The sequence below is a fragment of the Osmerus mordax genome, chromosome 26 (assembly GCF_038355195.1).
Source record: "Osmerus mordax isolate fOsmMor3 chromosome 26, fOsmMor3.pri, whole genome shotgun sequence".
Classification (NCBI taxonomy): Eukaryota; Metazoa; Chordata; class Actinopteri; order Osmeriformes; family Osmeridae; genus Osmerus; species Osmerus mordax.
The window spans coordinates 3,304,469-3,329,876 of NC_090075.1; the positions used below are offsets into that span (position 1 = coordinate 3,304,469).

General features: G+C 44.8%; 2 protein-coding genes across 2 annotated transcripts; one reads left to right on the plus strand and one right to left on the minus strand.

Moving 5' to 3' along the window:
* Positions 1-5,836: 5,836 nt before the first annotated feature.
* LOC136935783 (GATA zinc finger domain-containing protein 14-like) lies at positions 5,837-12,159 on the minus strand. Its single transcript, XM_067229447.1, has 6 exons — positions 12,140-12,159; positions 11,354-11,857; positions 7,428-7,609; positions 6,545-6,599; positions 6,169-6,254; positions 5,837-6,045 (listed from the first exon to the last, which is right to left on the minus strand). Exons 1-5 carry the CDS (start codon positions 12,157-12,159, stop codon positions 6,173-6,175), a joined length of 843 nt encoding a protein of 280 aa, XP_067085548.1. The 3' UTR covers positions 5,837-6,045; positions 6,169-6,172.
* Positions 12,160-17,751: 5,592 nt separating this feature from the next.
* Positions 17,752-24,773, plus strand: ttc14 (tetratricopeptide repeat domain 14). Its single transcript, XM_067229783.1, has 13 exons — positions 17,752-18,089; positions 18,323-18,550; positions 18,751-18,875; positions 19,059-19,258; positions 19,445-19,529; positions 19,857-19,986; positions 20,251-20,406; positions 20,830-20,901; positions 21,288-21,407; positions 21,518-21,640; positions 21,804-21,921; positions 23,225-23,334; positions 23,520-24,773. The coding sequence occupies exons 2-13, from the start codon at positions 18,417-18,419 to the stop codon at positions 24,439-24,441; spliced, it is 2,295 nt and encodes a 764-aa protein (XP_067085884.1). The 5' UTR covers positions 17,752-18,089; positions 18,323-18,416; the 3' UTR covers positions 24,442-24,773.
* The last annotated feature ends 635 nt before the right edge of the window (positions 24,774-25,408 follow it).

The following is a 25,408-nucleotide window of genomic DNA, read 5'->3' on the forward strand; positions in this document are numbered from 1 at the left end:
AGTAGGCTGCTATATCAGCATTTTCCGTCAGGCTGTAATCCAGAAGTAGTGGTAGCCTACTATTTTTCAGCTTACTTAGTTAAGAAAATTGTTACCCTTCTATCCATATCCTATCCACATCGGGTAATTTGTTTTACACACCTGTTGTAAATTCACGCTGTTGTAGCGCAAGCAGCGAATGGCTTCCTCATGTCTAATTCAAGGTATGCGCCTCACATTTTTGTTTAAATTCTACCTAAACTTCTGATGTGCACCAACGTGATTTCGTTTTGAGCAGGCAGTATATATAAAGCGTAACTATTTTTTGTATTTTTACAACATATTGATTTCGAGACACGCGACGACCCACAAGTAATTACTGCATCGATCTACGAACGCATCCATTTTTCCTGGGCTGATTCTGTTCAATGTTGTAATCATTGAACAAAAAAAACACGTTTTAATCTTCTGAGCCAAACCGGTATTTTACTCTTGTAAAATACCGGTCGTCATCCTCCCATTGCCCTCCAGACCTTGTCTGGACAAATCCCTTCAGTGACAGGATGAAACTTACTAATCATTGGGGATCAATGAGGTCACAGAAGTAAGAACAAAGGGCATTTGGCTAAAGTTTGACTTCTAATCAAGAGTGGGGGGGGGGAGTCAGTCGTTGGAGTGCTATGTGTGTCCATAGTCTGTTCCACTCTGAATTACCTCATCAAATGGGCCAGTAGCGAAGCTGATTAAGGGACAATTTACAGTAGGAAGGGGAGGGAGACAGTGGGCCAGACAGAAGGAAACACCGGCCAGGAAAGGAAGAACCAGCCTGCCTTGATTAATGGAAGTCAGGAGACATAGAGCAGGCCCCAGAACGGATAGCATAAATGAGAGGGAGGTGAAGGTGAAAGAAAAGAGAGCGACGGTCATGATATTGATGGAGAACATTGAGATGAAGCTGTTTGCCTTTGAGGCCCCGTCACAAGTGGGGCAACTGCAGGAATCCCAGTTTAATGACCCGGACCCAAGCCCAGGCCCTGAAGAGGTAAGAACCACATTCAACCTCACGCTTTACATTGTTAGTATGGACGAGGCAACGTATAACTTCATAGTTTCTCATTGGTTTGTGATCATGTAAAAAAAACTTGCTAGATACTCTGAAAGAGTGAGCTAATATAACATGTTTAGCATTTAAATATAGCATCAAGTTCCATGTTTCAGGTTGGTTGCTTGGAATTCTTTAGTCCAGCTCCTCTTGACAGTTTCCAAGTGGCCTGTCTAAACCTATAGTAAATAATCAAGCCTATAATAAAGAAGTCCTAATGCTATATAAAACATTAGTACTGACTTCACTGGTGTGTCTCTCTCTCTCACAGCCTTACCTTGAACACCCCCTGGTGCCTCTAAATGAGATTGTGACAGAGCCTGTTGATAAACAAAATCCCAGGAACACTACAGAAACTCCGTCACTCACCAGGATGGAGAACAAGGGACCACAGCCCCCTATGATGAAGATGGATAACGTCGAGATAGAGATGGAGGTGTTTCCGTATACAGGGATGACTGAGGAGGACCTGGTGAACAGATGGTCTCGCGCCTCTTCGGTAATGTCCACCGAAAGAAACACCCATGTTGAAAATCTGCTAGAATCTGCATTTGCTTTCTCTTCCTTATGAAACAAGTTGGAGGCCAGATGTCTTCTATTTAGTACATGAGGGGAAGGGGTGGAGGTCTCCACACTTTGTTTTGTTGGGGCTGGGAGAAGGTGAGGGTTGTTTCAACACTTACTGCTGTGTTAGAGTACTTGCTCTGGATGTTGAAGTCATAGAAAGTCAGTTTGGCCCTCCTCTCCATCCAGACCCAAGGAGCGCCCACACCCGAGGCCCCCCACAGCTCACCCACCAAGCTGAAGTGGAGGAGGTCGGTGCCCGAGACGAGGGGTCTGGTGGTGAAGGACGTCGTCTGTCTGCCCAGCGGGCACCCTCGGGGCCAGGAGCTCAGTCACATCGTGCCCTGGGGCAGGGAGAGGGCAGAGCTGGAAGCCCTGGGCCTCGTTACCAGGATGTCCATTGACGACTCCTGGAGTGCCCATGAGATGGAGAGTCGGCTGGCTTCTCTATTCAAGAGACGGTTCTCCAGCAAACAAGGGCAGGCGGTCTCCTTCACCTACCTCAAGGTAGTTAATATTACATTCATGGAAGCCGACTAGGCTCTTCACAATAGACTTACTTTTGTGTGTGTGTGTGTGTGCGTGTGTGTGTGCGTGCGTGTGTGCGTGCGTGTGTGTGTGCGTGCGCCAGTGTCTGCAGGGCTCTCGGGTGTTATTTATCCCTGACTTACCGCTTCAGTCGGATTGGACTGGGAAGCAGGTACTGAAGATCACAGGACACGGACCCCTCTATGTCCTCTGTCACCATGACTACACTGAGGTAAACACTGCCGGCTCTCTCTAGAAATAACCCTGACTGAAAATGGACAAAGGAGGAAATTGGCTTAAGTTACTCTGGTTGCATTCCTCTTTGTTTTGTTTTTGGTGCACTCTACTATTCCATTGTGTGATTTTGATTGAAAGCATCTGTCTGCTTATTTGTTTTGTACAGACAAAAAGTGACTGTGTGGCTGACAGGGCTAAAACTTTGAAAAGGTACACCTTTTTAATCTGATAATTGGTTGCTATAGACGGTTCCAAGAAAATGACTAAGAAATTATACAACCCACATGACCGGTTATGTTGAGTACACAGGGCACGGTTCATTCAAAAAAAAATCTCAATTTCTCATTCAGACAGGAGTTATGTTTGGATGCCAATAAAGATGGTATACATGACGTTAACCCTCTGGATGAAATTAGGGTATCCCGTTTATCTACCCCAACTGTTGAAGAGGTAAGTTTTCAAATTAGTAAGAGATGAATGTTCTAGAGTTGTGTATGGTGTGTTATGTCGGGTGTCAGGTGGCTGAGCGGTTAGGGAATCGGGCTGGTAATCTGAAGGTTGCTGGTTTGATTACCCACCGTGACAAATGACGTTGTGTCCTTGGGCAAGGCACTTCACCCTACATGCCTTAGGGGAAAGTCCCTGTACTTACTGTAAGTCGCTCTGGATAAGAGTGTCTGCTAAATGACAAAAAAAAAAAAAAAGATTACAAATAAATAAATACTGTGCAATGTCATTTTCTTTGGGGGTGGGTAGAGGCAGGGAAGGGTGAGAAACACCAGTTCAGCAGTCTTCTCACCTATGAAGTACTGCTAGTCTTTCCAGGAGACTTTGGAAGTAGATGCCATCCTCAGACTGTTCAGGGAACAGAACATGACCGCAGATGTCCAGACCCATTTCCATGTGCCGAGGTCGGCAATCCTCAGCAGTGCCTTCGCAGCCTTGAAGAATCCCTCCTTCAGCTTCAGGACGACTCCCATCCTCCACCTCGTCGGAGAGGAGGACCAAGGCCACGACGGGTCGCTCAGAGAGTTCTTTAGGTACCCGTTTCCCTGCCAACGTTCGAGGTAACTAGTTTGTATTTACTAAATTACCCAATAATCCCTTCGGGGGTCTCTTTGTGCTACCGCTTCTGCTTGCAGACTGGCTCTGCTGGAGGTGCAGGAGAGCTCCCTACTGGAGGGCCAACCGGGCCTTCTGTTGATGACCTATGACCTGGTCGCCTTGGAAGAAAGGCGCTACTTTGCTGCTGGAGCACTGGTGGGCTGGTCGCTGTGCCATGGAGGACCAGGCCTGCGCTGCCTTCACCCGGCCCTCTACCAGCTCATGTGTGGCCACAACCCCTCATTGGAGGACTTCGACTGGAGGGAGGTGGCGGATGCAGACATTCAGGTCCAACTGCAACAGGTACTTCAGACTTTTCACATACTTGGAATAAGTACTTTTGCTGTAACTCATTCTTGCAGGATTAGTAGTTTGTGCTGCAGTACTAGGGCCAATATTTGACCTTTTCTGCAGTTCAACTGTATACGTGTGTCATGGTGTAGAATACAGTATGTATGCAGTATGAAACTAACTGAACCTCAAAACGTTACACCCATTCCTTCTTCATTCTCTGTGGTGGTGCTGGTGGATGCCCTGCAGCTACTGAATTGTGGCTCAGTCCAGAAGCTCGGTCCCAGCCAGTGTGAGTGGGTGGCAGGATGTGGCCTCCCAGAGATCTACACAGCCCACACCAAAGAGCTTCCCTCCATCTATGCTTGTGTGGTCGAACACTACATCTACCACAGGTAAGATACTTAACCTAAAGTACTCAGAACTGGGACCAAATAGATCCATCTAAAAAATCGAATGGAATACTTGAAAGAATTGTCAGCCTGCAGTGCCAAAATAATGGACAGGGGAATCTCAAGTTTCAAGGTATTGTTTGTTTGTTTGTTTATTCGCATTTATACAATGATTAAAACAATATAAAGATACAACAGAAGAGGAAAAAAACTAAACATGAACTTAATAGTCAATATTATACATTAATCAATATTATACATTAATCAAACTAAACAACATTTTCCAAGATAAACAAAAAAGGTTTAGGTTTATCGTGCTAAACAACCATCGAACCGCTTTTATTGTGAAAACTTCTGATCCTCTCCCCAGGCTGGATAGCATGATCTCACAGTTTACAGAGGGTGTGAACAGCTGCGGTGGTCTATGGGATATCATGAAAGCTCACTCTGCGGCCTTCCTGCCTGTCATGACAAACACCTCAGAGCCTGTGTCTCTCTCGAGATGTTCCAGGTCTCCTTGCCTCTCCCAGAATCTGATCTGACAGCCTCTGAGAGCACCATCACCTGTTGGGAAACTGTCCTCATGGTCAGTGGTAGTTTCTGTCCTGTCTGAATTGATCAGTTCACTTGGTTTCATGTTTATACTGATGATGCGCAGAGCCAGCATGCAATGGCAGTACAGTACACACAGGGACAGTGCAAACAGTACTATGACAAAACTGGTTTAATGTTGTCTATCAACAACTTAACGCTTGTGCTGCCTTCGGGTCACAACGCCCCATCGTCTTGTTGAGACAACTTTACCCAATACAAAAACAAGGTGAAGCATTTTCTTTTAACATTCGCACTGTGGGGGATCTGAGTCAGCGCGACGGTTAAAAGAAAATGCTTCACTTTATTGGTTATTGGGTAAAGTTGTCACAACAGGTTGGTGGATCACAATGACTGAAGGGTCACAATGACCCAAAGGTAACACAAGGGATACATGAAACTCAACAAAAAAACACCAGAACGGAGACTAACTCATCTTGTTGCTACTTCAAACAGAGAACCAGACCACCTTCTCCTTTGAGGACCTCCTTGCCGTCATCACAGGAGCAGATCATGTTCCTCCATTGGGCTTATCATGGGACATCATTCACCCATTCTCTAGCCAGGACCCACACACGATCATTGTGCATCTGCCCTACACCACCACCACCATGGAGCAGCACCTTCTACGGAGAATAACCACTCCGCCTGGCCTTAAGGACCTGTTGATGAAGGCTGTAAACAAGTCTTGAGGCTCTGGACAAATTCTGATCAGCTACACTTTTAACTCACTTTGAAATGGTGGTCGACCCAACATAACTCTATACGTTTCCTGTGCACCAATCACATTCTCAAATGACAGTGGCTCTTCAAAAGTGTCAGTGTGAGTTATTTTAGGACATCATATGAAGGCAACATTGTTTCGTAAATTGAAATTTGATGCATTGTATGTTGTAATAATGTCAGCCCATGGGGTATTTTATCATATTAATATTTCAAAATAATTTCATACTTCAATGTTTTTATTTTTAAAACTAAGACTGAATTAAAACGTTTTTTTAATGTATTGCATGGCTTAATGCTAATTTGCTTAAAACAGAACAACAGATTTAACAAGACAGTATTTTTATTGACTAATATTCTACAAAATATGTCAAAAGCACACTCAAAAGAAACAGTACGTTGCATATGAAACGTTCAGCTGAGATTTAGCTGTCACATGACAGGTACATGACCTGTGTACTTTCACGGTCCAACAGTCTTTTGGAATCTTCTCACTGTGACTTTGACGGGCGTTTTAAGATTATTCAACAAAAGCTGAAAAGTTTTCACATGAATCTTTTGTCAGTCATTATGGCAATTCACTCATTTTGATAAATTTTTGTTGATTCCAGCAATTCCTTAAATTGAATTGGTGGCCACACATATTCACATACTCACCTCTTCAATTAAAGCTGTGACATTTTCGTTTGTCAACTGAACAGTAGAGGTCATCTTGAATTGTCCGTATAGCAGTGCAGTCAAGTCTAAGGGAGTCATGTTAGAAAAAAGGAATGTTACTATCCAAGCACAGTTGTCAAGGAAGAACTAGTATGTGCATGTTTCACAAAGGGAGGACTATAGGAGGAGGACCGGTTGATACAAAATTAATAAAACTGGTTTCAAGTTAATGTATATAATTAACATCCTAACCTTACATAGGTATGTATATACTGTAGTTGCCAAAGCAACACAATGTGTCAATATTCCAATACTATTGCTTTATATACTTTATGTATACATTTTGACTAAGATCATTGTCAAAAACATTGCCTACCTCGAAAAGGTTCTGGAGTTGTTTGGATAGTTATTAAGGGTGGGGTTGTTGGAGTAGCTGTTGGGGCAGCTGTTGGAGCAGCTGTTGGAGCAGCTGTAGGAGCAGCAGTTGGGGCTGCTGTTGGGGCAGCTGTTGGAGCAGCAGTTAGGGCTGCTGTTGGAGCAGCAGTTGGGGCTGCTGTTGGAGCAGCTGTTGGAGCTGCTGTTGGGGCTGCTGTTGGAGCTGCTGTTGGAGCTGCAGTTGGGGCTGCTGTTGGGGCAGCTGTTGGGGCAGCTGTTGGAGCAGCAGTTGGGGCTGCTGTTGGGGCTGCTGTTGGAGCAGCTGTTGGAGCAGCTGTTGGAGCAGCTGTTGGAGCAGCTGTAGGAGCAGCAGTTGGGGCTGCTGTTGGAGCAGCAGTTGGGGCTGCTGTTGGGGCAGCTGTTGGAGCAGCAGTTAGGGCTGCTGTTGGAGCAGCAGTTGGGGCTGCTGTTGGAGCAGCTGTTGGAGCTGCTGTTGGGGCAGCTGTTGGAGCTGCTGTTGGAGCTGCAGTTGGGGCTGCTGTTGGGGCAGCTGTTGGGGCTGCTGTTGGAGCAGCTGTTGGAGCTGCTGTTGGGGCAGCTGTTGGAGCTGCTGTTGGAGCTGCTGTTGGAGCTGCAGTTGGGGCTGCTGTTGGGGCAGCTGTTGGAGCAGCAGTTGGGGCTGCTGTTGGAGCAGCTGTTGGGGCTGCTGTTGGAGCAGCTGTTGGAGCAGCAGTTGGGGCTGCAGTTGGGGCTGCTGTTGGAGCAGCAGTTGGGGCTGCTGTTGGAGCAGCTGTTGGAGCTGCTGTTGGGGCAGCTGTTGGATCTGCTGTTGGAGCTGCTGTTGGAGCTGCAGTTGGGGCTGCTGTTGGGGCAGCTGTTGGGGCAGCTGTTGGGGCAGCTGTTGGAGCAGCAGTTGGGGCTGCTGTTGGGGCTGCTGTTGGAGCAGCTGTTGGAGCTGCTGTTGGAGCAGCTGTAGGAGCAGCAGTTGGGGCTGCTGTTGGAGCTGCTGTTGGAGCAGCTGTAGGAGCAGCAGTTGGGGCTGCTGTTGGAGCAGCAGTTGGGGCAGCTGTTGGTGTGGTGGGAGAAGCTGTGGTTGTTGTTGAACCAGATTTTGTTGTCGGAGCATCTGTGGTTGTTGTTGAGGCTGCCGTGGTTGTAGTGGGAGCAGCTGTTGTAGTTGTAGGTGGAGCTGTGGTTGTAGTGGGAGCAGCTGTGGTTGTTGTTGGAGCCTCTGTGGTAGTTGTAGGTGCAGCTGTGGTTATAGTGGGAGCAGCTGTGGTTGTTGTTGGAACCTCTGTGGTAGTTGTGGGTGCAGCTGTGGTTGTTGTTGGAGCTAGTGTTGATGAGACAACCCCTGTTTGAAAACAAATGTTTTAAACACAATAAATTACAGTCTCACATTGTCACGTCATTAAAAAAGAATGCAGAAATATAAATCCTCATCTGAGCAGTTTGACATAAATTATTTACCATCAGCACTTCTCTACGTTGTTAATCTATAATAGTTAAATGTATTATGTTTCTGGAAATAAAATGTTTTATCCCAATCTTACTTGTCACCGCAATTGAAGATGTGTTCACTGGGAGGGAGAAGTTGGAGCTGTTGCTGGACAAGGCGTCCACCATAGTGGCAGCCACATCAGTGGGCTCAGGGACTGAACTGATGTTGTTAAACACCAGCACAGTATCTACCACAACTGACCCTTGTCTGTAAAATCATAACATATGTCGATGAACAGAGTACCATTATCCGAAATTGTCTAATTGTCTAATACAACAGTTTGTTGTATTATTATAGTAGTATTATTTTAATACAGTTTTTCTCAATTGCTAAAACACTAAAACCCATTGGCTGAACAAAGTTCTCAGTTGCCTGAACTCATGTAGCTAATTGTGCAGTCTGTTGTCAATACCTTAAACCATTTCACATGGTAAAACACAATTTGCAGATCTCACTTAGACTTTTCAGCAACACTCTGAACACATTCTCATTCTCAAAACACATTCTGCACTCTAATGCACATGTCATCCATACTGGTAAACACAAATGGCAACAATCAAATACAAATAGAGAAAACATGTCATTGACAAAACACAACCACTCAAAATTGATTTAACTTGTTTCAAATGATGTGACACAACCAATATAAGCCAGTTCAGAGAGCAAACAGGTTGTTGAAGGTGGGAAAATATTGCTTGTGATGTCGACAAAGTGCTCTGGCCTGATCCAGCCCAAAGACAAGAAGAAGCACATTGATCACATGTTTACTCCTTAGATTGTTGTCACTTTTACTGTATAGTATTGTATACTGTAGTACAGTGCATTGTAGGCTCTATACTGTACAATGAACAAATGGTATGGCCCTGAACATTGTACTTTCCATTTGTTACAGTAACAGTACTGACTGCTCAATAGATTTAGACTGGTTGCAGGTTCATATCAACAAAGAACAAGAGTGAGTTGTAAGTAGTGAGATGCAGGGTATAGTACTGTATAGGGGTACGAGGAGGAGAAAGAACAAGAAAAATTGCAAAGAGCAAAGCAGAGTAGTAATTTCTGATAAATGTTGAGCTACTATGATAGAACATGTTTTCGTTCATCAAAAGACAATGACGGATAAATATGAAATTTGTTTTGAGATTACGTAAAAATGTACTTCTCCTTGAGGACTATATGTTTTGAACAATGTGTTTTCAATTTTTTGGTGTATTGTTTACTGACTGCTTGATAGTGTATATCATTTTGATCACTTTGTTTATGATTTGAGAGCAGTGTTTGATTTTGAGCACAGGTAAATCTGTTTTGAGGCGAAAGTTTGATTTTGAGGTCAGGTAAAACTGTTTTGAGGCGAAAGTTTGATTTTGAGGTCAGGTAAAACTGTTTTGAGGCGAAAGTTTCATTTTGCAGAGGTTTTGTAAATAGTGCTTGAAGATGAGGTTTTGTGTTTACAGTTTTGAGAAAATGGGTGACTGTTTCAAGAATGTGTTTTAGCAATTGTGAAAAACTGTAAATGCACATTTACACACCTGAAACCTTGAATTTCAGTGCGAATGAAGCTGGATCCATATTTGTTTTTGTAGACATTGTTGAGCTGTGTAAAATAAAATAAAACATTCACACTGAGATATTACCAGGCGACCTGTAAATCTCTTCAAGAGGAAACAGTTTAAAACATATTGCAATGATAGCGTCATGATCAACCAAACATAACACTGAGTCCATGCCCAATACTATGATTAAACTAAATATAAAGTTAACTCACTGCAGTTGTTACTGAATTTGCCAACGCTTGGAACTCTGGACTGGATGTATTCTTCAGGTCCTCTGAGAATGTTTGCTCCAGTTTGAACTGTAACTTGACTTCTGGAACTGATGGGGCTGCTGTTGTGGTTGGTGCAGCGGTGGTTGTAGGAGGAGCGGTTGTTGTTGGAGACTCTGTTGTAGTTGTAGGTGCAGCTGTGGTTGTAGTGGGAGCAGCTGTTGTAGGTGCAGCTGTGGTTGTAGTGGGAGTAGCTGTGGTTGTTGTTGGGGCAGCTGTTGGGGCAGCTGTTGGAGCAGCTGTTGGGGCTGCTGTTGGAGCTGCTGTAGGAGCAGCTGTTGTGGTTGTTGAGGATTCAGTTGCGGTTGTTGAAGCAGCTGTTGTGGTTGTTGGAGTAACTGTTGTGGGGGTAGTTGTTGGAGCCGCAGTTGTGGGTGTAGTTGTTGGAGTAGCTGTTGTAGTTGTTGGAGTAACTGTTGTGGGTGTAGTTGTTGGAGTAACTGTTGTGGGTGTAGTTGTTGGAGTAGCTGTTGTGGATGTAGTTGTTGGAGCAGCTGTTGTGGATGTAGTTGTTGGAGCAGCTGATGTGGGTGTAGTTGTTGGGGAAGTTGTTAAGGATGTAGTTGTTGGGGAAGTTGTTAGGGGTGTAGTTGTTGGAGTAGCTGTTGTGGATGTAGTTGTTGGAGCAGCTGTTGTGGATGTAGTTGTTAGGGAAGTTGTTAGGGGTGTAGTTGTTGGAGCAGCTGTTGTGGGTGTAGTTGTTGGGGAAGTTGTTGTGGGTGTAGTTGTTGGGGAAGTTGTTAGGGGTGTAGTTGTTGGAGTAGCTGTTGTGGATGTAGTTGTTGGAGCAGCTGTTGTGGGTGTAGTTGTTGGGGAAGTTGTTAAGGATGTAGTTGTTGGGGAAGTTGTTAGGGGTGTAGTTGTTGGAGTAGCTGTTGTGGATGTAGTTGTTGGAGTAGCTGTTGTGGATGTAGTTGTTGGAGCAGCTGTTGTGGATGTAGTTGTTGGAGCAGCTGTTGTAATTGTTGGAGTAACTGTTGTGGGGGTAGTTGTTGGAGCAGCATTTGTGGGTGTAGTTGTTAGAGCAGCTGTTGTAGTTGTTGGAGTAACTGTTTTGGGGGTAGTTGTTGGAGCCGCAGTTGTGGGTGTAGTTGTTGAAGCAGCTGTTGTGGTTGTTGGGGCTTCAGTTGTAGTTGTTGAAGCAGCTGTTGTTGTTGTTGAGGCTTCAGTTGTAGTTGTTGGAGCAGCTATTGTGTTTGTTGGGGCTTCAGTTGTAGTTGTTGGAGCAGCTGTTGTAGTTGTTGGGGCTTCAGTTGTGGTTGTTGGAGCAGCTGTTGTGGTTGTTGAGGCTTCAGTTGCGGTTGTTGGAGCAGCTGTTGTGGTTGTTGGGGCTTCAGTTGCGGTTGTTGGAGCAGCTGTTGTGGTTGTTGGGGCTTCAGTTGTAGTTGTTGGAGCAGCTGTTGTGGTTGTTGGGGCTTCAGTTGTAGTTGTTGGAGCAGCTGTTGTAATTGTTGGAGTAACTGTTGTGGGGGTAGTTGTTGGAGCAGCATTTGTGGGTGTAGTTGTTGGAGCAGCTGTTGTAGTTGTTGGAGTAACTGTTTTGGGGGTAGTTGTTGGAGCCGCAGTTGTGGGTGTAGTTGTTGAAGCAGCTGTTGTGGTTGTTGGGGCTACAGTTGTAGTTGTTGGAGCAGCTGTTGTAGTTGTTGGGGAAGTTGTTGTGGGTGTAGTTGTTGGGGAAGTTGTTAGGGGTGTAGTTGTTGGAGTAGCTGTTGTGGATGTAGTTGTTGGAGCAGCTGTTGTGGGTGTAGTTGTTGGGGAAGTTGTTAGGGGTGTAGTTGTTGGAGTAGCTGTTGTGGATGTAGTTGTTGGAGTAGCTGTTGTGGATGTAGTTGTTGGAGCAGCTGTTGTGGATGTAGTTGTTGGAGCAGCTGTTGTGGGTGTAGTTGTTGGAGTAGCTGTTGTGGATGTAGTTGTTGGAGTAGCTGTTGTGGATGTAGTTGTTGGAGCAGCTGTTGTGGGTGTAGTTGTTGGAGAATCTGTTGTGGTTGTTGGGGCTTCAGTTGTAGTTGTTGGAGAATATGTTGTAGTTGTTGGGGCTTCTGCTGTAGTTGCAAATAAAAGTTTGTTGAATAAAAATACATAATTGTATGGAATAAATACCCAACTTGAAAACGACAGTGACATCTAAATGTTGGGATACATATAGTCAATAATTTGATTCAAACTGAATATCTCACAGAATAGGTGTGCATATGGCCACAACAAATATTGTGATTGATTAACTAAATAGGACAAACCAAACTAAATAAAATTATTAGCAGGCCTAATTATTACACAGGCTAATGATGCTCGTCATATTTCAGAATTTTCCATCTCATTGTTGCATCCCACACATAGGGAATACTATATAATCAGACTATTAAATACAATTAAAACAAGTCCTTGAAGGACTGACTGTATGCTAAAGTGGATTAGTGATAGGCTCCAATATATTTGATTCGATACATTGAATATCCATTTGAAAACCATTTAGAAATACATTACATGCCAATAATACATTATTTAAGACAGGATTTACAACAATATATTAATAGTAGATAGTCCTTACTGGTTGTTCCTGTAACACACGTGCAGAAAACAGTTGGGGCTGCTGTTGGGGATGTAGTTGTTGGGAAAGTTGTTAAGGGTGTAGTTGTTGGAGCAGCTGTTGTAATTGTTGGGGCTTCAGTTGTAGTTGTTGGAGAATATGTTGTGGTTGTTGGGGCTTCAGTTGTAGTTGTTGGAGAATCTGTTGTGGTTGTTGTGGCTTCAGTTGTAGTTGTTGGAAAATCTGTTGTGGTTGTTGGGGCTTCAGTTGTAGTTGTTGGAGAATCTGTTGTGGTTGTTGAGGCTTCAGTTGTAGTTGTTGGAGAATCTGTTGTAGTTGTTGGGGCTTCAGTTGTAGTTGTTGGAGAATCTGTTGTAGTTGTTGGGGCTTCTGCTGTAGTTGCAAATAAAAGTTTGTTGAATAAAAATACATCATTGTATGGAATAAATACCCAACTTGAAAACGACAGTGACATCTAAATGTTGGGATACATATAGTCAATAATTTGATTCAAACTGAATATCTCACAGAATAGGTGTGCATATGGCCACAACAAATATTGTGATTGATTAACTAAATAGGACAAACCAAACTAAATAAAATTATTAGCAGGCCTAATTATTACACAGGCTAATGATGCTCGTCATATTTCAGAATTTTCCATCTCATTGTTGCATCCCACACATAGGGAATACTATATAATCAGACTATTAAATACAATAAAAAAATATAGCTGCAAGCAGCAATGGCGGATTCCTCCTAACATTGCGAACCATTGAAAAATGTATATTCTTCACAAATTGTCACTGTATAGAAACATCAATGCTGTAGACTTACCAATGGGATACCAAATCTGAAATGCAATACCATCAAGATCCACAAAGGCTTTTATTTCAAGCCAAGGAGTGAAGGGAGGGGGCTTGGTGAGCCTACCCATTTCAGAAAGCCTTGTATCTTTGTGTATCAGGGCGTGGCCTGTAGCGTCACTTATGGGTGATATTGGGCCATTTGTGGTGTGGTAGTTACTCTTGGCCTATACTATCAATGTTTCAGGATTTTGAGAACTTTTTACCATTGCATACAAAATCGGAAATGCAATACCATCAAGATCCACATGGTCCTTTGCTAAAGACCAAGCAATGAGTGGGGGCTTGGTCAGCCCACAATTGCCTGAAATGTTGTGTATGCGTCTCGCCAAGCTTGCGCATGTGTCAAGGGAAAGGCTGTGTGTGAGAATGTGGAGAGCGTGCGCTGAGGAGCAGGGGAGACATTTCATTGGAAATTTCCTTAACAATTAGCCAAGCATGCATTTTTCAAATATTCACCAAAGTTCAACTTTTCATCTTACAGTCAACATTCTCAAGAGTCTTCAAGAACTTGTGATTGAATCAGAGTTCAAGATGGATTCGAGAGACTGCAGATAGAGTTTGGCTAGTTTGGTTTGTTAAACGTTTTAGATCAACACTTGTATTATTGTTTTTGTTGATTTTATGTAAAGCACTTTGAGCTGCAATTCTTGTATGAAAAGTGCTATATAAATAAAGTCTTACTTACTTACTTTAGCGTTAGCGATAAATTCGATTTGCATTATATCAATCATTTTTGGAGTTATGAAGTTGCCTTTGCACATGGTAACATGATGCAGTGTCTTCCACCGATATACCAAGTTAGGTGTTGATATCTCAAAGATTTGCTGAGATTTGACCCAACTTCCTGTTTGGTTGCTTTTTTGCTGATTTTGATTGGCTGTGCCGGACAAACGGTTTAGAAAATCAAAACGCCATGGGATAACTTTTGTGAGGCTTGGTCTCAAGATAATCTCTGGTCATTTTGAAGAAGATATGACAAAAATTGTAGGAGGAGTAGGCTTTCAAAGCTTTTTGATACAACCGGAAATAGCGGAAAATCTATATAACCGGAAATTGACGTCTTGATCCAGGGAATCCAATGGTACCTCATTTTTGAAAATCAACGGTTCAAAAGTTGCATGTGTAAACACAAGTCCAACTTTGACCCATTGGTGGCGCTAGAGTGGTCTAATGGGATACATGAAACTTGGTGTAGGTATAGAAGGAACTGTCCTTAATGAGTGTGCCAAATTACACAAAAAGTTATCCAAGGGTTCTAGGGTCTGCCATTGACTCCCATGGAACTATAATAATAATAATAATAATAACAATAATAATAATAATAATAAAACTAACAATAACAATAGGTTTCCTCCTTATGGAGGAATCCTAATAATAACTAGAGAGGGTACAATTTCTGGGGAAATTGTAGGGTGTGCTTGCTTGCGTCGGTTGCACAGGGGTCCGTTTTTTTATGACATTTTTAAAACTGATATTTCTGTATATTTTATATAAAAATGCATACTTATTATTTATAAAGATTACATAGATTTAAAAAAAAGCTGCTCATTTACAACTGAAAATACGAGTGAAGTGTAGAATGAAATAGATCTTCTCATTTCCCCTGCAAAAGGCATCCTCATCGTTGAATCAAAACGAATAAATTTGGTAGACCGGTGTAAAAATTGACCTGATCTCTATGACGTAAACGTCCTTTTAAGTTTTTCCCTTCTCGTGATATTTTCATGAATTTAGCCTACTCATTGCATTCATTCATGAATAAAGAACCCCCTTTGAAGATTATTCTACGACGTTACCGGCAGTAGAAGATTGAATCGCGATTCAAACAGTACCATCTTCTAACTGAAAATATGCCCCCAAAAACGTAAATAACCTTGACATTTATTTAGAGGAAAATCGCTTTCATGAAAAGCTCACTGGTAGCGATCATTAAGTAACAACAGTAACAACGCAAAGTGCGCTATCCCTGTGTGGAGAAGCTGCCCCGGTAAATTGTACTACTACAGTACACTAGACTACTGCTGTGTCCGTCTTGGTAGCGATTGAGTTGGTTGAATTGGATTTAACGTTCCGTTGTACGGTTTAGGCTGAAATTAATTACTTTCATGAACAGATTGACAAAGTTTAGGCTGTGGCAATGAAGTTAAGGTTAGCAGTTAGATAGACTTTTGATTTAAGTAAGGAGAGTGCTGAACATGTTCTGTCGCCGTTTGACTTCCTAAACAGCTGTGTAGATGTTTTTGTAGTGTCTCGCGTAGGCTACAGCGTTGCAGTGAGCAACACTGGTTTGAAACCACAGGTAATGATAATTTCACCCACAAATCGTTTACTTGTAATGTAATGTCATAATAAATCCTACAACGAAAATGTATTTGTGAGGAATGTTTATTTTAAAGATTGAAAACAGATGCATCATAGACCACTGTGGTATGTGTTGCCCGGGCAACAGAGGCTAATGTCATGATGCTAATGCTTCAGTGAAATAGTAGACTACCGTTTCCAAAAGTAGATGTGGGCCTACTTCCTTAATAATATCAGATAATATTGTACATTACATTTCATAATTGTGTTTCACATCACAAAGTAAAATGAGTAAATAGTTATCACCCTGGCCTCTTTGCTTGTGGCGTTCCTGCAGCTGCCTTGCAGTAAAGCTATAGTTAGCCTAGCTATCCCCCAAGTTAACAGATGTGAAACGAATGTTCTGCTACAGGTAGTCACGCGTGTTTTCGTGACGTTAGTGACGCAGTGACGTTAGTAAGGTCAGTGACTGTGGCTAGCAAATTAGCCACCGTTAGCTTCACTTTTGGCCACAAAAACTTAACTGAAGCCTAAACCATGCAACGGAACGTAAATTCCAATAGAAGCAACTCAATCGCTACCAAGACGAAACTTTTGACACCGCCGTTGTGTATGTAGTCCAAATATTGACTGAGTTTTAGGGGAGCGAAAATAAATAATAATAAATATATATGTGAGAGAACAAAGGTTGTGCTCTCGCCGAAGGCTTGAGCACACCCAATAAAACTAACAATAACAATAGGTTTCCTCCTTATGGAGGAATCCTAACAAGTCCTTGAAGGACTGACTGTATGCTAAAGTGGATTAGTGATAGGCTCCAATATATTTGATTCGATACATTGAATATCCATTTGAAAACCATTTAGAAATACATTACATGCAAATAATACATTATTTAAGACAGGATTTACAACAATATATTAATAGTAGATAGTCCTTACTGGTTGTTCCTGTAACACACGTGCAGAAAACACCTGCTAAACATATCAAAATAAGTTTGTTTTTCATCATTATGGTTTGATAATAGTCCTTATCCTATGCCGTAATAATAATTTAATCCAAAAGTGCTTGTAGTTTACTGGCTGTAACTCCTAGACTGCGCAGGTGAATATGACACTTGATAAAACCTGTCATCCCTATAAGAAGGGCAAAAACCAGTCATACCGGTCGTAAGTACTGCCGATAACTGATCAACAAAGATTGTTGTGAAACAGGTTTCCATGGATAAGCAACCAATTCCACTTCACATAGGTTAGAGACAGACATTTTATCAACTTGCCAATCATAATAAATCAACTTTATTGGACCTTATCCTTTTGACTGTTTCAACAAATAGCCTACTCACACAAATCTTTTTTTAGGTATTTTCCCGTAAGGTAATATAGAAATATGCCAAATAAATACGTTTTTAAGCATAGGTTAATGTTAGGCTGATTTAGGATTAATTCCAGATGTTGACTCTTCTGACTGTGGTAAATGGGTACGCAACATTATGGAACAGTTAATGAAATGTATTAGCCCATTTTGCTCATTCAATAATGATGTCAGGCTCCTTGGTCATCTGTTGTCAAAATGTACGGTGAAACGGTTTAGGTGGCGCTGCTTCGAGTCAAACAGGTGATGCACCGAAAGATGTGACCCATCAGAAACGGACCACATTAATACATTACATCCACGGGTGCAAGCTGTATGATTATTCGCGGTTTGTTGTTGATTCCAAAGAGTAAACCGCTGGTGATCATATTAACCACCTCAGGCATAGTAACATATGTTTATCTAAAAGTAAATATATTAAGGTACATTTTCTCTGAAATGTTTCTAAACGTGTATTTTTTTTGACTGCATGCACGAGTTACATTTGTAATAACCAACCTAAAGAAAAGAAAGAACAAAATCTTTAATGGACAAGCACAGCACATTGGGTAAGTTGTCCGAATATGTGAACCCACTGTAACTGCTTAATAAAGGAGTTAAACTTAAAAATATTGGTTGGGGTAGTTATGTCATCCCTTAACACTAATCTGGACACATGTTCTGTTATTTATACTCATCACAGAGCCAGCCAGTACCTCAGAGGTCACCATATTTTAAGTAGGCTACAGTAGCAGCCGTCAGAATGTGCAGCAACGCCCTCTGCGGTTAGTCGAACACAACGGCAGCTCCGGGAGAGCATCATCAGCCAGTAGCAACTAATATTGCGCGGCTTCAGATGGAGTATTGTCAATCCTATGCATACTATTCACGGTTTATTATTTAAATCCACTTATTTAAGTTCAGGATGGCTGACACAATGTTGCTGGTAGTGGAATGTTTTCTCCAACACTAACCAGTAAACGGAAGTTCCCACTGCTGATTTATTTGAGAGAGGGGGAAGGCTAAAATGTAACACACGCTGTATCGCTAGCTAAAGTGTTTGCTATCAGCTCCACGCCGATTAATGGCGAACGCCGTTTGTAACTTTTATACAACTTCTTTAGATTTTCACCTGTGGGGCTAAAGCATTTAGCTGAATTAGCTGGAGGTCGGATAGTAAGTCTCTCTCGCCACCCAACAGTGCTGCACACTGTTTTTGTGCAGCAGCCTGCTACCACTAGCTACAAAAAAACACATAGAAAATGTTAGCTAACCTACGTTACAGTATAGTAGCAAACTGTCTAGGAATTTGTCTAGCTAGTGGACTGTTCACCAATAGCAAATATGATCGGTATGTAACATTGCTATACAACTTCTAAGGTTCTAAACTATTTCCCCCGTATTTGCAGGATGACGTGCACATGATGAGCTTGCTAGTTAGCTTAACGTTTACTACTAGCTAGACTACTAGCTACATACGACGACAACAACTAGCAACTGACAATGGATAGAGATTTATTGAGGCAATCGTTGGCCTATCACGGACAGTCCCTGTACGCCCATCTGTCATGTGAACAGAGTGAAAATCCAGACTTCAAAGACGTTGCCCCAGACTTATCTAAAGTCAGCTATGAAAGGTAAGCAACTTGGCTTGGTACCGCACATGATGGCAAAACCGTCACAGAATCATCTCATCCAAACAAGATATGTTTTTGTTGTTTGTTTTTTTTACATTTAACAGATATAGTTTAATGCATCACAATCTAGGATTCCGTTACAAGAGTGAAACTGTGTTACAGTCCTCAAATGACCGTTAGTGTGTGGCTGTCTCTTCTAGGAAAGATGGAGGAGTGGGCAGCCACATGGTGGAGCAGTTCATTGCTAGGAAAGCGGACATTCTGTTTGCACCTTCATGGAGGTCTGCTGCACCGGTGGAGGTGGAGCTGGATGAGGAGGCAGAAGGTAGGCCTTTCATGTCCTGTCAAGTTCAAGCGTGAGAAAAGGAGAGCGAGTGAGTACCCGCGGTGTGTGTGTAACAGTGTGACGTGTGTGTGTGTGTAACAGTGTCTCTGTGTGTGTGTAACATTCAGCCGAAATATATTTGTAAATGAATGCTATGGTGCCTGAAGACAGTACTGTGTGCAGAGCCCTACGCCATCATGCCCCCCCTGGAACTCTTCATGGAGGTGTCCTACGAGGACAGAAGGAACATGTTCTACAGGGACGTAGAGAGAGGGGACGCCGTCATCGGAAGGATCAACAACATCCGAGACTTTGGTTTCTTCCTCACGCTCATCTGCATGGGCGGAGGGCTGGAGAGAGACATCGAAGACCTGGAGCTCTCGGTAATGACTGCTGTCCTTCTGCATGTTTTCTTACAATGCCTCGTGCGCCGATCGACGGTGAAGCCTGTGTTGTTGAATTGGACTCTGGAAAGCGTTCTTGCGGACCCGGCCCTCATTAGTCGTTCTGCTTTGAGTGTCAGGGGTATTGCGCTGTGCTTTAGAGCTCTATTCTTTCCCCATCCCCAGGCACTGTGCCCTACAAGAGATGTACCTTCGAACGGAAACCATGACGACCCACTGTCTTACTACCAGATTGGAGATCTGATCAGAGGTGAATGCTGATTGTCTGAGCGATGGGGCAAGTTACTGGGCGTGCCAGTGGATTAGCTGGGGGGGGGGGAGATTATCCGTTACTGTTTTGGGTTGTGAATGTCAACTACTTGTTCCTCTGGAGAGTCAAAGTGGTGGGGGGAGGGAGTGACTGCCCTGGTCCTTCTGGATGGAAGACTCTCCATCCAGGGATTGGAAGACTCCATCCAGGGATTGGAAGACTCCATCCAGGGGTTGGGAGACTCTCCATCCAGGGGTTGATATGACTGAAGAGTTCTGTCCACACGGTTCTGTCCATCTGACCCCTGTGACCTCTGCTGCCCCCTAGCTGGAGTGAAAGACATAGACCGCTACCACGAGAAGGTCACCATTTCTCTCCAGCCCTCCTCCCTCTCTTGCAGTCTGTCCAGACTGAAGCTGGGGGTCATCAGTAAGGACGACCTCCCTCTGCACTACACGTAAGAAGCCGTTCGCTTGTGGGGGGGGACGGGACAGAATTGTATTCTTAGAAGGGCCTGGGGGGCAGGGCTCGCAACTATCTTTTTTCCTCACTGTCCCAGTACCATCCCGACGTGCAAAATGAACCGTCCCAAACTGAACTTGACCTGTCCCAAAATGTAACTTCTTGTGTGTTGGTGGGAGGGAGCGGGGGTGAAACATACTTGTTCTCAACCCCCCCCAGCTGTGCAGTGCTCATGGTGTGTGTGTGTGTGTGTGTCCAGGCGCAGTCTGCGCGTGGCCAACGACAGCACAGAGACCTACGAGAGGGTAATGAGGAGCTCTCTGGGGTACTCCAACCCGTCCATCGTCCAGTTCCTCCTGGGGAAGGTTGGGGTCAGTGATACCCGTCCTCCGTCAGTAATGAGGGGTTTACAGAGGTAGGGAGTGAGAGAGAAGACTCAAGAAAATCTCATGAACAGGTTCTCCTGCGCCACATACACCAATCTGACTGCGAAATTATTTCTTTTTTTTAACTAAGTTCAATGTCTGCACTATGCACTTCATATGCACAATAACATATAGTATCCATGCTGCTATTCTCAGCACTTTACTTCTATATGTTGTTTTTATCGTATATGTTGTTTTTAACCTGTTGATGTCTGTTTGCATGAGTATGTCAAATGTTATAATGTTGTTTTACTTGCATATTTGGACTTTGGGGAAACGCAATTTCGATTGTCTGTGTAACTACTTGTTGCATGGTCTGATTGACAATAAAGTTGACTTTGACAGGGAGGACATCTTTGTTTTTCGAAGTAGGAACAAAGAAGCTATTGTCATTGTATCTTTCCATTTTCAAGCAAACACTTCCTGGAGGAGGACTTTGCCATTTCTCTCAGAAAGAAACAATCTGCCTCGTGGGCACTGAAATGGTATGTGGGACAAGTGCCAACCTTTTGAGAGGAAAACCAAACCTGTAAATCATGCCTTCTCTGAACCCAAACTAACCTTCCCTGTGCTCTGCATCCACACATTTTAGTTAGTAGTTTGGGCCCCATGTTGCACTGTATACACGTTTTACATTTACATTTAGTCATTTAGCAGACGCTCTTATCCAGAGCGACTTACAGTAAGTACAGGGACATTCCCCCCGAGGCAAGTAGGGTGAAGTGCCTTGCCCAAGGACACAACGTCAGTTGGCATGACCGGGAATCGAACTGGCAACCTTTCGGATTACTAGCCCGATTCCCTCACCGCTCAGCCACCTGACTCCCTCCTGACTCACGTTTTCAGTGTGTCCAATACTCTTGTGTTTCAGTGTGAGGTCCGGTGTGGACCATTTCAAGCACAACCGCCACGTCGAAGCTATGAATGAGTACAACAAAGCCCTGGAGATCGACACCAACAACACAGAGGCTCTGGTTGCCCGGGGAGCTCTGTAAGTGTGACTCCTGAGAAGTCAAACACGTTTCTGCCGCGCTGTCCTTTGTGACCCGGTTGGTCTGGGATTTGATTACAGAAGAGGAAAAAGTAAACTATATTCCACAGGTATGCCAACAAGGGCAGCCTTGTGAAGGCAATCAGCGACTTTGAGCTGGCGTTGGAGAGCTGTCCCACTCACAGGAACGCGAAAAAGTACCTGTGTCAGACTCTGGTGGAGCGCGGAGGGCAGTGAGTGTACTTCCTTTCATCGATACATTCCTACCATCGTAACCATTGTTGCGGTTGATGGTGACAATAACTGTACTTGCGGTACTAGTCGGGCGGCATTGGGTAGGTTGCTTATCTCGGGATTAGGTTCCATGTTTAATCCAACCATGTGACTGTGAGTCAGGCTGGAGGAGCAGGAGAAGCTGGTGACCGCCGAGGGTCTTTACCGGAGAGCCCTGGCACTGGACAGCACCTTCCCTGACGCCCAGGAGGCCATGACGAAGATCCAGCTGCTCATCCAGGTGAGCTGGGCAAAACACACACCTCACCTACCCTCTCACCTGACCCAGAGAACACACACCTCACCTGGCCCAGAGAACACACACCTCACCTACCCTCTCACCTGGCCCAGAGAACACACACCTCACCTACCCTCTCACCTGACCCAGAGAACACACACCTCACCTACCCTCTCACCTGACCCAGAGAACACACACCTCACCTACCCTCTCACCTGGCCCAGAGAACACACACCTCACCTACCCTCTCACCTGGCCCAGAGAACACACACCTCACCTACCCTCTCACCTGACCCAGAGAACACACACCTCACCTACCCTCTCACCTGACCCAGAGAACACACACCTCACCTACCCTCTCACCTGGCCCAGAGAACACACACCTCACCTACCCTCTCACCTGACCCAGAGAACACACACCTCACCTACCCTCTCACCTGGCCCAGAGAACACACACCTCACCTACCCTCTCACCTGGCCCAGAGAACACACACCTCACCTACCCTCTCACCTGACCCAGAGAACACACACCTCACCTACCCTCTCACCTGGCCCAGAGAACACACACCTCACCTACCCTCTCACCTGGCCCAGAGAACACACACCTCACCTACCCTCTCACCTGGCCCAGAGAACACACACCTCACCTACCCTCTCACCTGACCCAGAGAATAGACTGCACTACTACCAACTGTCTCACATCCTGCCACCCCAAGTGCTATAAAACACTCTGGAAGGGACCTACCTTGTCACAAAGATATGCCTCGTGTTGCTCACCTTTTGATCTCCAGTGCTAACCAGTGTACAGTGCTGAGGTATTGTGTAATACTGCTGAGGTATTGTGTAATACTGATGAGGTGCTTCCTTCTGTTTGTGTCCCTGTGACCTGGGCCCCCACCCTGACCGCCTGGCTGCCTCACTCGTCGCCTGTCTCTCTGGGGAAAACAACCAATAAACAACCCAACAACCGCCTTCTAACTGTGATGGTTGGTGTCCTGTACCTGGTCTTCAAACGGTAAACTCCAAAACCCCTCTTTTTTCTTTTTCTTCAAACTGGGGGAATTGAAACTGCTATATTCTGTGTCCTTGGCCTGTCACTTTGATCGGTAAATTCCTGCCTCTGTCTGTGTTTTCACAAACCTTGCCTGTGTGTATGAACTTGTTCGACCTCTGCTCCTTCACACTTCCATCGCATTCTAAAATGAATGGATGAACCTCTGGTTTGGGGTTTCTGCACCCCTGGCTGTCTGTGTGCGCTCGAACCGCGGGGGGTGCAATTGTACTCTGTTGATTGGCTGCGTTAAAGAAATCGATGAAACTGCGAGAAGAGGCGGCCGCTAAGGAGCTGGAGGACGCTAAGAACACCACGGAGAGCAGCGCCCAGAAATTGCGTAAGATCTTGAAAGAAGAGAAAAGGTAAATCCACCGTGCCATGGAAACCAAAGGTAACCCCGTCCCGTGTAGTCAGGTACTCACACACATACAAACATGCTTTTATTTGGTAAATATCTGGGTCTTATTTAGAAGAAGTCCTGAGTTCTAAGCGTTCACTCAAGTGACGACGACCTGGAGTCTTAGTTCTGTTGTTCCACGCTCTCTAGGATGAAAAAGAAACGCAAGCGGTCGAGTTCGTCCTCGACGTCCTCCAGCAGCTCTGCCCGCTCCTCGTCCTCTTCCTCCGGACACAGGAAGTCCAAGAAACGGAAGAGGAAGCGCAGGCGCTCGTCCCGTGGGAGCAAACGCCAGCGCAGGCTCTCCTCCCGCGACGAGGAGGAGGACGAGGAGGAGTGGTACCCGGCCCCAGCCAACACCTCTGCCTCCTTCCTCGGCCGGGGGGCCGGGGGCGGGGCCGGGGGGGAGTACACGGGGGCGGACGTGACAGAGTGGGACAGGGAGTCCTACAGCCAGAAGCAGGCCCCACGCTCCCTGTCCCCCTCCCCTCACCGCTCAGACTCCCCGGGCTCCTCCCCCCAGGCGGCAGACCGACAGAGGGATGGAGCAGAGGGGGAGGGGCGCCCCAGCGGGAGCGGCCGGCCAGGAGGAGGAGGCGGGGGGAGCAGCAGGCGGGAGAGGAGCAAGGAGAGAAACGGGGGCGAGAGGGAGGCCTCCAGGGGCCTGGGCAGCCCCAGACACAGGAAGCTGTCCTCGACTTCCTCAGTGGGGTCCGAATACTCCCGCAAGTCTGAGCTCCCGTCCCAGAGCCAGACTTCGTCCAGACGATCTGACGGCTCTAACCAGGACAGTTTCGCTTCCTGGAGATCGGATGGCGGGAAGAAGGAGAGTGATCTCTCCAGGAGATCGGATAGCGGCAGGCACGAGGTTGGAGCCAGGTCCAGCAAGAATGAGGATGTCAAGGCAGCTCGGAAATCGGAGGGAGATAACCAGTTTCCCTCCAATACTTCTCGTAACGGCCGGGGCTCCTTGGATGGAGGTGATAAGAAGGCCCTTCCTGCTAATCTCCTCGACATCTTCAGCCAGATAGCCCAGTTTGAGAAGGAGAAAGGTGGCAAGCAAAACAAATAAATTGAGCTTTTATGTAATCCATGTACTAATCTCTTACATGTGGGCAGGAAGTTACCAAATAGTAAAAAAGAAAGTTTACGCTGGGGTAAAACACATTAACATTTGAACTGTTGAAGGTTAAGCCAGTGTTCAGCCTTCAGATCATATTGTTCTGGTTTCTACGTGAAATTACTACTCATGTTTACGTTTAGTTGCTTAGTGACATCAGTGATAAATTAACTTTTTACCACTGTGTCTGTGCCACATTTTATTTCCTGACCTTAGATTGATGGTAATGTTTGAAGTGTCTCATTTCTGTCCAGCTTTGACAATAAACAGAATGAATGAACTAAGATCTGTTATTTTGTCGGATTTATGTTTGGGTTATTTGACACGAGGGGGGATTGTAAATGCAGGTTTTAGTTAAAGATCAGATCAGATCTTTTGGTTTCCTATGAGAGCCTTATTGTTAATGCTTCACCGTTTACCTTTGCAAGGCCTTGCTTAACAACAACAAGGCGATAATGATAAGAAACCAGGAATTTATGTTTGCCTTGCTCAAACTATTGACTTTGTTAGTAATGGTTATTTCACCATGTCGTACAGCCCAGACTGGTTCTCTCCTGTCACGTCTCACACTTCAACTCCAGAGACGTGTCACCAGCCTGTGTCCCACCCTGGTCCCCATGGCTTATTGGTAAGCTACTTGCTGTCACGTTTATGATTTAATAACTGGACATGATATAACCCTGTAGAGTGAGCGCGACGTGGGTCCCAGACTGGCTTATACACAGCTTAACATCCTCCGCACACCAACTCTGTCATTACTTGGTCCATCACAGACAGCTAGATGTTTCCTCTCTCTGCTTCATCCTGTTACAGGAGATTAGTCACTAATTTACAGGCATCGAATTTTACCCAGCGATGCTCTCTGCCGCTCTAAGAAAGGCATTACCGATGTTGACCACTGGAGGGCAGTGCAACACCA